Source organism: Vombatus ursinus, unplaced genomic scaffold, assembly GCF_900497805.2.
Source record: "Vombatus ursinus unplaced genomic scaffold, bare-nosed wombat genome assembly UNPS02011334.1, whole genome shotgun sequence".
Classification (NCBI taxonomy): Eukaryota; Metazoa; Chordata; class Mammalia; order Diprotodontia; family Vombatidae; genus Vombatus; species Vombatus ursinus.
Window position 1 is genome coordinate 8,972,026 of NW_020951112.1, and position 12,755 is coordinate 8,984,780.

At 37.9% G+C, this 12,755-nt stretch overlaps 1 protein-coding gene across 8 annotated transcripts in view; it reads left to right on the forward strand.

Moving 5' to 3' along the window:
- Positions 1–12,755, forward strand: part of NR2C1 (nuclear receptor subfamily 2 group C member 1) — a 95,177-nt gene that overhangs the window by 62,691 nt on the left and 19,731 nt on the right. For all 8 annotated transcript variants that reach the window (XM_027855796.1, XM_027855789.1, XM_027855792.1 and 5 more), the window contains 3 exons: positions 954–1,138; positions 3,395–3,560; positions 11,976–12,097. In XM_027855796.1, coding sequence (XP_027711597.1) covers positions 954–1,138; positions 3,395–3,560; positions 11,976–12,097 — 473 coding nt within the window. The remainder of the gene's footprint in view (positions 1–953; positions 1,139–3,394; positions 3,561–11,975; positions 12,098–12,755) is intronic.

Below are 12,755 nucleotides of genomic sequence, written 5' to 3' on the forward strand. Positions count from 1 at the left end.
ATAAATATTGGGCATTTTTTGCCACCTAAGGATCAGTTGATATTTCACCTGGAGAATAGAAGATTTGCACAGGGGAAGGACACGATGTCCATCTTCAGGTACGATCATAACATCGTAAGTTTAGAGCTGGAAGAGCCCTCAGAGGTTATTTCATCCAGTCCTGTCATTTTATGGACCAGAAAATTGAGGTCCAGAGTGGTTGAACATTTCACCCAAGGCCACAAAAGGAGTGAGTTTTACAAAAATCAGCATTTAAACCCACATCATCTGACTTGAGGTTATCGTCCTTTTCATTACACCAGAAGCCGGCACATGGAAGTGAGATTAGCCCTGTTTTTTCTCCTTGGTCTCAGAAAGCAGAACTAGGAGCAATAGATGTGGAAGCAGCAGAGAATCCTATTTCTGTTTGATATAAGGAAAAACTTTACTATCTAAAAGTTGAATGGACTTCCTGAGACGGGAGCAGGCTTCCCTCTGCTTAAAGGTCTTCAAGAAAAGTCCAGATTACCACTTACCAGCAGTGTTGTGCAGAGCATTCTTGTGCAGGTATGGGTTGGACAGGATAGCTCCTGGCAACTCAAGGCGGCCTTGGATTTGGAACCACATGAGTTTTAGGAAGTTGCTTGACCTCATCTGAAAGATGGGCCTTATAGTACTCATGCTCACATTATTGGTGAAGAAACACTGTATAAAAATGTCAGTTATGTTACAGCTTTAAGATTCTGGGATGGTTTCTGTCTTTTTCTTTGGTCCATTGAGATGAAATATGGAAAGCATTTCTAAAACTTTGGGACTGTTGTTTTTAATTTAGAATTTGCATTCATTAACTCAAATCTCCACTATGTCTTTCTACATTTCAAAAGCTAAACTTGTATATTTCAGAGCATGGAGTTCATGAACACCAGGAAGAGGAAGTTACTAATGCGTGTCATTTTGTTTTGATTTTTTTAAAGGCTGAATCTTGTCAGGGAGATTTAAGTACATTGGCCAGTGTGGTAACATCATTAGCAAATCTTGGCAAAACGAGAGACATTTCACAAAGCAGTCCTGAGCTCTCGATGATTGAAAGCTTGAGTAATGGAGATGCATCCTTGTCAGACATGCAGCATGAGGCGCAGACCAGCAGCGATGTGACAAGGTAAGGCTTCTGTCGGGTCATTAAGGGGGAAGCATCACTGCTTGATGTATTTTCAGCAAGAATCGTATTAATAAATTTCATTTAAAAAATTGTACACAAGGGAACAACACAGTCTATTCAGAAAGATTTGTGAAGATTATACATATATAGCGCATGAGGCACATTGAGCACTTAGAGAAAAATGTTGTGTTGCCAAATATAGCAAATTTCCTATTTCACTAGGTAATGATAGTAAAGTATATATGTGGGAAACATTGGAAATACCTTAAGAATTATTTTCCCAGGATGATAATTAGGTTCTGGTCTTTTAGAGTATTTGATTAACCTCATTATTTTGTCTATCTGTATATGTAGAAAGGAAAGTGATCATGTAATTCTAGATTTAGACCTGGGAGGGACCTCAAAGGCTATCAAGTGCAACCCCCTCACTTTTACAGAGGAGAAAATTGGGATTCACAGTGTTTAAGGACTAGCCCAAAGTCAGGTGGGTATTAGTGACAGACTCAGGATTTAAACCTAGGCCTCAGCTCCCAAATCCAGTTTTCTGTCTGGAAATCCTTAAGGGTGTCTGTCTCTTGGCACTTTGGAGTAAAATGTTTTCCTGTGAAGTTTTCATTTATCATCTTTTTTGGGGGAAGAAAGGGCTATTTTAAAAAATAATATTTTTCTAGTTTATCAATAACACTTCAACAAAGTCTTTCAAATTTCTTTTCCTTCTCTTTTTGAAAATTAGTTTTTAAAAAGTCTGATTTTTTACTTCAAAGTTCACTGTCAATATATAAGAGTTTAGAAAGCTCGTTGAGGCTTTCAGTGTCTTTCTCTGTATCATTCAAAATATTGAGAAAACCACACCTCCAGGTGCTTAATACAAATGTGACTGAATGAATGACTGAATGAATTTTCCATTCCTAAGCATCTCTGGAAGACCCCATACTCTAAAAAGATGGGCTGGGCAGTTGAGTATCATAAGCAGAGGAATTTAGTCTGAAGAAAAGACTTAGAAGAAGATAATAGCTTTTTTCAAGTGCAATAATTTAGACTATATAGGAGGCAGCTAGGTGGCACAGTGGATGGATAGAGCACCGGCCATGAAGTCAGGAGGAACTGAGTTCAAATTCGGCCTCAGACCAAACACTTGACATTTACTAGCTATGTGACCCTGGGCAAGTTACTTAACCCCAATTGCCTTAAAAAATAATAATAATAATAATTTAGACTATTTGAAGGGCAGTCATGTGGAGTAGCGATGAACCATATTTCATAGGGCATCAGGAGCTAAAAATATGACCATTGCATTGATCCAGTAAGACAAATTTGAGCTCAGTGAAAAGGAGAGTGAGCTTTCCTAAAAATTGGGACTGTTCAAAAATATAATAATCCATGTTAGTTATTGCTATCATTATTATTAGCTCTACAATCTGTAAAACATTTTATGTGTGCTATCCCATTCGATATGTGCTCCACAGTATGGTATCAAGCTCTCTGTGATTGAAAGTGTTTAAGCAGAGGTTAGGTATCTTAGAGCAGATTCAAGAATCAGGTAAGGAGTTGGTCTAAATGCTTGCCCAGGCCCTTAAGCTTCTGGTACTCTCTAAGTCAAAATTTATGGATGCAGCATCTCAGATGATTATAATTTTATGTTTAGATGTACACCACACTTTCTAAAAATTCACACAGCATTGAGTAAGATAATTTAGAAAGATTCAGTGCTACAGAGACTTTGTTATTTTTTTTTCCTGTGATTAAAGGTATCCTCAGGAGGATATTTATTGTATCTTGAATCTAACACTGTATCAGACTTGAATTCTTATGAGAGCATTTGTGCACTTGCTATATGTTCAAGATATATGGTATTTGATTTTTCTAACTTTAAGTTAAGATTACTTCTTTCTCCTCTTCTTAATAAAGTTGCCCCAGCTTATTATATACCTGTCTAAAGAACTTCTCTGTGGAAAATAAATGCAATGACCCCAGGTTTTGAAGAGAAATCTTTTACAAAATATTTTTTCCTTTAGTTTATATATCCTTCCAGATGTTTGATGGTATTTTTAGCATATATATAGTTCACAAAAAATGTGTCCTTATGTATGAATTGTTGCCTTTTTGGGTGATTGCGTAAGGGAAAATTGGCGGTTTTGCCCCAAGGTGCTATTTTTTAAATGATGCCATACTGAAGTTTTAGCATCCGAATTTTACATGTATTTCTTTCTGTTCTGAAGTTTGGCATTGCTCACTACTTGAGATCTCTCATTGTAGGGCATTTGACACCCTTGCAAAAGCACTAAACCCAGGGGAGAGTGCAGCATGTCAGAGTTCAGTAGAGAGCATGGAAGCAAGCGTACACCTGATGGCTGGAGAGGCAAGCATGAATATCGTCGAAATAGAGGGACCACTTCTCAGCGATGCACATGTAGCTTTCAGGGTATTTGTCCCCTTTTTTCTAAATTTATAATGTGTTCTTAATTATTCAGCCTCATTTTAACCCTGGCCCAACTTGAAAGGTATTGTAGTTTTTTCTCCTGTTTTTGAAGTTAGTGAAACCTTTCATAGTAGCGATAATGTCGTGTTTAAAAAGCTTATCTATTCGTGGAGGGGTGTCCCTAATAGCATATTCTGTTTATGAACAGGTTTATAAGTAGTGCACTTAATGGGGTTCATGTACATGTGACCTTATGTAAAAGTTAAGTTTAGTGTGTATTTGAACATGGAATGTTAACTGCTTTGTATGTGTTGGCATTCGTGTTCTGATGAACTGATAACTGCTTTTGTTCAATGGCTAGCTACTTCCTCTTTCAGAAAAAATGCATCCAAACCTGAGATATCTGGCTGTATAGTAACCATACAAAGAACATAATCTTCTGTGTTATTCCAAGCAGAGTTTAAACTCCTCCCTTGATTAAATTTCTCAATAAATGTTATTCAGATTAAGTGCCTCTGAACGCTGTTACAGAGAAGGAGAGGCTAAAACTAGCCATCATCACTGTGAATTCCTAAGTTTTTAGATCTTTCAGAATTCTGGAACCTTTTTTGGTAGAAGCAGAAGAGGATACATTGATGGCAATTTGCTATCAACAGCTTTAAAACCCATAATAACTGAAGAAGAAACAGGGATAGAAAATATGTTATCTAGTGTAAGTTTTTTTAAGGTGATCAACTTTCTTAATTGATGTTTGGATTGAATCTTTAAGTTCCCTTTCAAATCTCTCAGCCCTGTTCTTGCTATCAAGCTCTCTCACTGCTTCAGTCTTATATGTCCAGCTTAGATTAACCCTAACTCCACTTCTCAGGTGTGTGATTGGAAGGGATGCATAGTTCCTCACTTCATTTATTTTTCTTTCATATTTATGGGATTTTTTAGAGTAGTCCTTAGAGTTTTTAGCTTCACAAGTAAATGAAAGCATTGGCCCCAGACTCAGCTGCTCTGCCAATGGTTAAGTGTGGGATCATTCTGCCTGGGGGCTGGTGCTGTCATGACCAGGACATGCCATTGGCTTGGATGTGAGTGTCCCCTTTGAATATCAGCTTATAACAATTCTAATCTAAAATTTCTTGGATAAAACAGTTGCCAACCCAGGAGACACTGTAGGGTATGGTCTTCTTGCTTTTACCTCTAGAGGTATCAGTTGAAACCTATGTGATGTCCAACATTTTAGAAAAAAATTTCCTTATGAAAGAATAGTCCATGACCTCCTTTCTGTAGTGAGGATCCCCTCTCCCCTCCGCCTTGTTCTACCATTTAGAAAAATGTTTAATTTTTGAAAACTCTTTTGTTATTTCTTTCTCATCCTAAAATCTCCTAGTTGAAACAGGCAGTTTCTGTCTGCCTTTATCAAGGCAGTTTTAAGGTTTGATTGACCTGGTCTGACCTAATTTCTTTTCTGCTTCAAACTCCAAACTGAAGACCCTTCAGCTTTAGGAAGGCTGGCATCCTCTCCCTGCTCTTCTCCTTTCTCCATCACAGACATAGGAGCTACTTCCATATTCTCTACTTATATATTTTTTTTAATTTTTAATTTATGGAATAAAATAAGCAGTTCCATGATATAGTACAATAAAAAAGATAATTGTACATGAAACTGCAAATCTGCCATGCACAACACACGTACTTCTATACATACTTCTGTTTATCAGTTCTTTCTCTGGATGCAGATAGCATCTTTCTTCATATGTCTTTTGTAGTTAGTTTGGGTGTTTATAATAGACAAAATAACTCATTCGTTCAGAATCATTTTTAAAACAATATTGCTGTTACTGTATACAATGTTCTCTTGGTTCTGCTCATTTCACTCTTCATTTTTTCATGCCAGTCTTTCCATGTTTTTCTAAAATCATTGAGCTCATCATTTCCTGTCACATAGTAGTATTCCATCACAATCATATTCCCCAGCTTGTTCAGCCATTCCCCAATAAACAGGCATCCGTGCAATTGCCAGTTCTTTTCCACCACAAAGAGAGCTGCCATAAACATTTTAGAACTTATAGGTTCTTTTCCTTTTTCCCTAATCATCTTTGGAAATACACCAAGTAGTGGTCTTGCTGGGTCCAAGGATATAGGCAGTTTAAGACAGTCTACTTATCTTTCTTGTACTTTAAATGTACATTTCCGCATCAGAGATTCACACATGTTTTCAGGCATATGCCAAGGTGCTTATTTCTTGTGGTCCCCTGTTGAGTTCCTGGAACTCGGTACTTAGAGCAATACTTTGTATTTTAAGATCCCATTGGAATTTCCTTGTCTTCATTATCTACATCCTGATACTAGATATTCCAGGACGTTTGGAAATCTACCTTTATTTCTTTTCCTAGTCCTCCCAGTGATTGAGGATATATATTTGAGTATTTGGATTTTTTTAAATTAGTAGTGAAACATTTTATCTCCATGAGAGATAGAGAGGCAATATAGTAGAGTGGGTAGGGCACTGAACTGGGAATCAGAAAGACTGGAGGGAAATCCTACCTCAGACACTAGCTATGTTACCCTGAGCAAGTCTCTTACATTTTCTGTGCTTCTGTTTCCTTGTCCGTGAAATGAGGGGGCTGGACTTGATCACTTCCAGAGTCCTTTACAGTTAGAGACTCTTACCCTATTAGATGGGGCCACTTGGGTATCATGATCCTCAAGGCCCACAGAGGGCAGATGATTAAGATCTAAGGCCCACAACTCTGAAATGGTAACCTCAGGAAAAAGTTGTAGAGCAGAATGTTCAGAAATTATTAAGAGTGTATTTGTGAAGAAACTTTTTTTTTTTTGCTGCCAATTTACTTTAATATAGCCCTCCATAACTTTCCATTCAGTTTTTCATGCATTCTCAACTTTGTGAGGTTGGGTATTTTGTTGTTCACAATTTCGGACAAGTAATTGGAGACACGGGGTGATCATATTATACCAGGCTGGCTTTCAGCAGCATTTTTGGTCCTTATTCTTGTCTTTAAGGAGAATCAGGAAGTTGTAGAAACAGATGGGAGCATTGTAAATTAGAAATCGAACTTTATGATTTTAGGGAAAAAAAACTCATCTTAAAAGGATTGATGCAAGCCAGATGGATTTTGATTGCCAAGTTTTCATCACTCATTTATGAAAAATTTAAACCAAGATTAAAATTTTTTTTTCCTTTTTCAATTTGGACAATGTTCATCATTTAATCACTAGGGCAGCAAACCTGAAGATAGAGAAACATACTTGGACATCTGAAGGACTTGGCATCTTTTCTCCATGAAAGACAAGTCTCATGCCTTATTACATCTCCAGCCAAAACCACTTTGCTCACTTGAAAGTTACAGATGTCACACTTTAAGCAAACCTAGCTTATAAAACTGATGAGCTAGTGGGTGAGTCCTTATTTATCAAGAAAAATGGAGTCCTTCTAAATCTTTGGTCTTGAAATGCATTTAATACAAGCAAGTTTTACAAAACCAGCTTACAATCTATATGAAGCATGAAAGAAGCCATGCCTGCCCTGTTGCAGTTAGTCACCTCTCATGCCTCGCTCCTCAGCTTCCAGGCCCTTTTTTTACTTGGTAAAATTTTCACTGCTCTTCCCACTGGCTCAATGTAGGTGTGTTATACCAAGCAATTTTATTTCCTCTCTTCACTTTGAGGGGGGGAAAGTAGCTGGTAGGCAAGGAGGGAATTATTGTTTAAACTCATATATGTAAGTGGGTGGCATTATTATATATGAAATAGAGATTTACTTCTATATGAACATGTTATATACTAGCTAACAGATGTTATAGTCAAATAATTTTGACATATTGAAAATGCTGTGGATTTGTTTAAAAGTAATTAACCTACACACCAACCACAGGATTTTTGGGTAAATACTCTTAATCTTTTTTGGTTAAAACTAGTCATCTTTGGTACTTCCCCAATTTTTTCAGGCTATTTTTTTCCACTCCCCTGTGGCAAGTTCTGAAAAGGTATGATGATTCCCAATTTGTTTTTCCTGTACCTCTTAACATAATGAGTTGCATCTTTGCTTGCCTGCAGTTCTCTTCAAAAATGTCTCAAATAATTGCATTTCAGTGTTTTTCCCCAATATTTCTCCAGTGTTAAGTTTGGAGAGGTGTTTGATGCATGAAATGTGAGTGCATTTGTCCTTTTGGGTCATTGCCTTGTTACGATGGGTAATAGAGCTGTGGCTAATATTGAACAAAGGCAGTTGGATTTTCATTTTCACATTCATCTTTAGCTTCACAGTATTTCTATTGAATGTCTAACTGAGAGCCCCTCTGTAGTCCATCAGCTATAGAAGCAAAGACAAGGATAACACATTAAAGACACTTCACTGTAAAATGAAAAGTGGATAAGTAAAAGCTTAATAGGACGTAAAAGATTCTATGTAGTATCTAAACTTCATTTCAGTTGGAATACAGAAGGGGCTTATTGTATTATGACCTGGGTGTTTAATTTATTTGTGCAAAGCAAATAAATGTTCATTGTGTAATGATTTTATGAATACAAACAAAAATGTTCAGTGCGTACTGTCGTTACAAATTTTTACAAACTTGGGAAAAGCAGTAGGTTCCAAAATAATGATGCCTCCAAGAAGCAAAGCCAGTTGGCTCAGGCTTCTTCTCCCTTCTGCTGGTTTTTAGCTTCTCTGGATCACTTAGGCTTCTAGAATATTCTTTGTAGAAAGGCCATTAGAAATTATCCAGTTTACAGGTGAGGGAACTGAGAACCAGAGAGAGGAAGTTACTCACTCACATCACAGAGCAAGAACTAGAACCCATGTCCTGACTTTATTTCATCTGTACCAAAAACAGTTACTGTATTTAAGATAAAATCTTATGTTTCAAAATGTTTTTATTACATTAAAAGAGTTTTTCCTACCTGGATGTCTAATGCCCAGCACCCTGAAGTAAACATGTCAAAACTGAACTCGTCATCCTTCCTTCCCCCCTTATCCTCCCCCTTATCCCCTTCCCTACCCCAGACCTGCTCCTAACCTCCAAATCCTCTATTTCCAGTGAGGATCCCACTTTCTTTCCCTACTCCCAGAATCACAACTTTGGAACCAGCTTTCTTCCCTTTTCCTTGCTCCAGTCACTTGCCAAGTCCTGTGGATGCCTCAGTGATATTTCTTACACCTGTTCCATCCTTTCTAACAACTACCCTACATCAGTCTCTCATTTCTTTTCACCTCTTTGATTGTAATAGCTTCCTAATTGGTTTTTCTGCCTCAATCTATTCTTCTCCAGTCCATCCTTCATACTGCAGTTTGAATAGTCTTACCTTACTAATGCACCTTTCTGATTGTATCCATTTCAAAGACCTTCTGTGGTTCCCTGTTGCCTGCCAAGTAAAGTATTAATTCCTGATCGTGGCCCTTAAGACCTTCCAAAATCTGATTCCAATCGTACCCTTTCAGCTTTATAATATTCTGTACACATTCCTTTGTTCTGCCCTCTTTGGTTTCTGTGGCACTGTTCATAGTGTCCCATATAAATGCAATGCACTCCCTTCTCTCCTCCAACCTCAACTTAGATTCCACCTTTCCCATGAAGCCTTTTCTGGTCCTCCCCTTGCAAAAGTGAATTTTCACTGATGAAATTTCCCATGATACTTTGCCTAGCTCTATCCTTTGTACTTAGAACCTCTTCCTGAGCCATAGCTCTTTATAGACATATCTTCCCTCTCCCTTCCCTAATTACTATGTCAGCTGCTTGAGATCAGGGTCAGTGTTTGTCTATCCCCACGACCTAGCACTTAATGGCCAATTTTGATAATAGGGTTTTTGTTAAAAAGTGATTTCTAGTAACAATATTGCTTTACTTTTTTAATTTGCCCTAATGAGAACTCACAAAGTACTTTCTGGTGTCTCATTAAAGTTTGTTGCTTGAAGCCTGGAACGTGGAGCTATCTTAGAAAAGGGAGGCTCCTGGTTTGAAGCTACCGGTCACTGTGCAGAAGAAAACATGTTCAAGGAAAGGTGTTTATCAGTAATTTCTAAACCATCATTTTATTAACTGGCTTTTATTTACATACACATACACTCTTACACATCCATATGCGTGGCATTATTCCTTGCTTTGGGAGATGAGACATAATCCTTACCCTTGATGATCTTACAGTTTAGTAGGGGAACTGATAAGTACACAAAAAATTATAATAGGAAATTAGTGCAATAGCGTACTATCAGATCTGAAATTGCCACCCTGAACTGACTGGAACTCTTTTTTCTTTAAAAAAAAATCTGTCTATCTATCTATCTATATATATATATTTGGTATTTTTTTTCAGTTAACAAGTTTTTATTTTTCTCTCTATCCCATCTCCCACCATCAGAGAAAAAGAAAAAAGAAGAAAAAAACCCTTTTAACAAGTATGTCTAGTCTATTAGCCATGTCCAAAAATGTATGACTTCTTCTGCACCTTGATTCTGTCATCTCTGGCAGATAATGGACAGCATTTTTATCAGCCCAGAACCCCATCTTTTTCAAATTGACCATCCATCTGATTTTTAAATCTGATTTCAAAAAAATTTAACATTCAGTGACAGTGAAAATGACCACAGTCTACCATGATACCAGTGGCAGATACCTTAACAATTGAAATTGATCTGAAGAATACCATTGCAGCTCTCTCACCAATGCATAGGGAATATGTTTTACTCCTCTTCCAAAACCCAAATCACCAATGTTGCATAAAATTTCAAATTTTGTTAAGAACATAATAGTTAAGGTATTTAAATACACAAAAGTTACATCCGAAAGATCTGATCGGTCAGTTTTTTAGAAAGAAAATTGAACACACTCCTCATGTATATGGTTATATGGTGGGGCTTGTAGTGTGATTCCTTGTCAGCTTGTCCTTGTGAACCATAAGCAGTAACTGATAATATATTCAGCCTTCCAGTTGAAAAGAAACTGCATGGTTATTAGCCTCATGCAAAGAGGATAAGTATCTTCAGAACTGTCAGGTATAACAGGAATTAGCCTTTTTCTGTTTGACCCTGGAAGGCAGAGCTAGCAGCAATAAATGGGAATCCCACAGGGACAGAGCCTGTTCAAAAGCAGAGTGGGGGTTGCTCCCAGAGTGGACCCCCTTCAGTGGAGGTCATGAGGTGGAGGCTGGACGACCACTTGCTGAAGTGTTGTTATCAGGGTGATTCTTATTCTAGTATGAGTTATACTAAATGGGTCTCAAGGTCCCTTACAACTCTGAAATACTTTGATTATGTAACTGCTTCTGTCGTTTAGTGCCCTCACATTAGTTTCTCTCTGTCTCCTTAGCTATCAGTCAAAACAAATAAAATGCCCACCCAATGTGATACCTTCTGAAAATGCCATTTGCCTAATACATAGCCAAATACTCAGAATTCACACCTATTCGGTATAATCCAATTACTATTTTGACAGCATCAGTGTGAACATTATGCAACTGGTATCATTTTTAATACTTCAGGCATGGTTTCAACTAGATAATCTCTAAAGTGCCTTCACACCAAGATCATTTAATTCTTGGAATCCTCACTGAGCTGGAGTGATTGACCTAAAGGGGAGGAACAAAATTATTAATATTTATGAAGACTTTGAGGGGCAGAGATCTAACCAATTGACTAATTTTATTTTTTGGAAAAAAGGTAGACAATTTTAAAAAGACAATGAACATTTTTCTTATAAAGGCAGTGGGTTGCACAGTTTCTTTTGAAAAGAGCAAATGTTTTATTTCATGTAGTTTAATTATCTGGTGAGATTTCTGAAAACTACCCGAAGTAATGCCAGGTGGTTTTGTACCTGTGGATACAAATTTAAATCTATTTACTGCTCTGATCTGGAATTTGTTGCGCAGAGACCTCTCCATCATATAGTAATTCTTATTGAACAACACCCAGTGTATCCATATCAGCAAAGCTGTATTTATATAGACTGTTGATCAGTACCTAACACAGCTTTGTCTAATCAAACTGGGTGTCATGGTTGTGTTTGTTACTCACGCCGTCGGGTTCAGATACCAGACTCAATCCACATGTGAGTGTAGTTCAGTGCTAGACTTGAAGTCAGAGGCTATGAGGTTTGCATCCTCGTTCTGTCACTCATCCTGTGTGACCTTGGGCAGGTCATTTCACATCTTGAGGTTTCAGCCTGTCAGAATGAGAGGGTTGGTCTCTGAGGTCCCTTTGCAGTCCGTGGGCTGTGATCCCATGTCAATGTCTTTTGTTTGGTTCGAAGGCAGACATGACAGAATCTTAGAGTTCTTTACATTTTTATCAGCATGGATATTAGCAAGACTTAAGACTGTAATTTTCTGCTCCTTCCAAGTTTATTCAAAGTAAGTGAATATTTAGACTTTTCAGTCATGAGATAACTTATCTAACTCCCCTGTCACCACTAGCTTACCATGCCTTCTCCGATGCCGGAGTACCTGAATGTTCACTACATCGGTGAGTCTGCCTCCAGACTGCTCTTCTTGTCCATGCACTGGGCACTTTCCATTCCATCCTTCCAGGCTCTGGGGTGAGTGTTCTGAAAGTCTTGAGTATAAACATTATTCATAGCACAAATGTATTTTGAATAAGGTATTTGGGAACAGGAATGAAGGGTGGTGTGTTGGGGGATGAGTTGTGGTTTTTTTTTAAATTCCTAAGTAATACATCTAGACATTTAGTTATTTTTTCCACCATGTAATTTTTAAAATGTACATTTGTAGTTCTTAGTTATTTTTCAAAATAAAAATAGCCCCTAAATAATCACTTTGTAGCAAATTTAGCATGCAGATAAAATTTCCTAAAACAAGATTGTCAGCAGCATGTGCTTGATTACATACTATTTCTGGCATAGCAGTGGATATGCATTTACCAAGCAATTCCTGTGTGCCAGATACTGTGCCAAATCTTGGGGATAAAAAGACAGAAGTGAAACAGTTCCTGCCCTCAGTGAGCTTACCTTCCCAAACAGACATACATAGGTGTACAACTCACTTACAGAGTGGGGACGCGTTACCCTTGGAGACAGCTGAGGGATGCCAGGAGAAGCCTTTTGGAGAAGGTGAGTCAGGAAGGAGACCAGGGATTCTGTGTGGTGGAAGTGAGGAAGAAGAGTGTTCCAGGTACAGAGATGGGCAATGATCCTGGTGCGGGAATGAGGAGGAGGAGGGCCCCCATGATTGGACTGG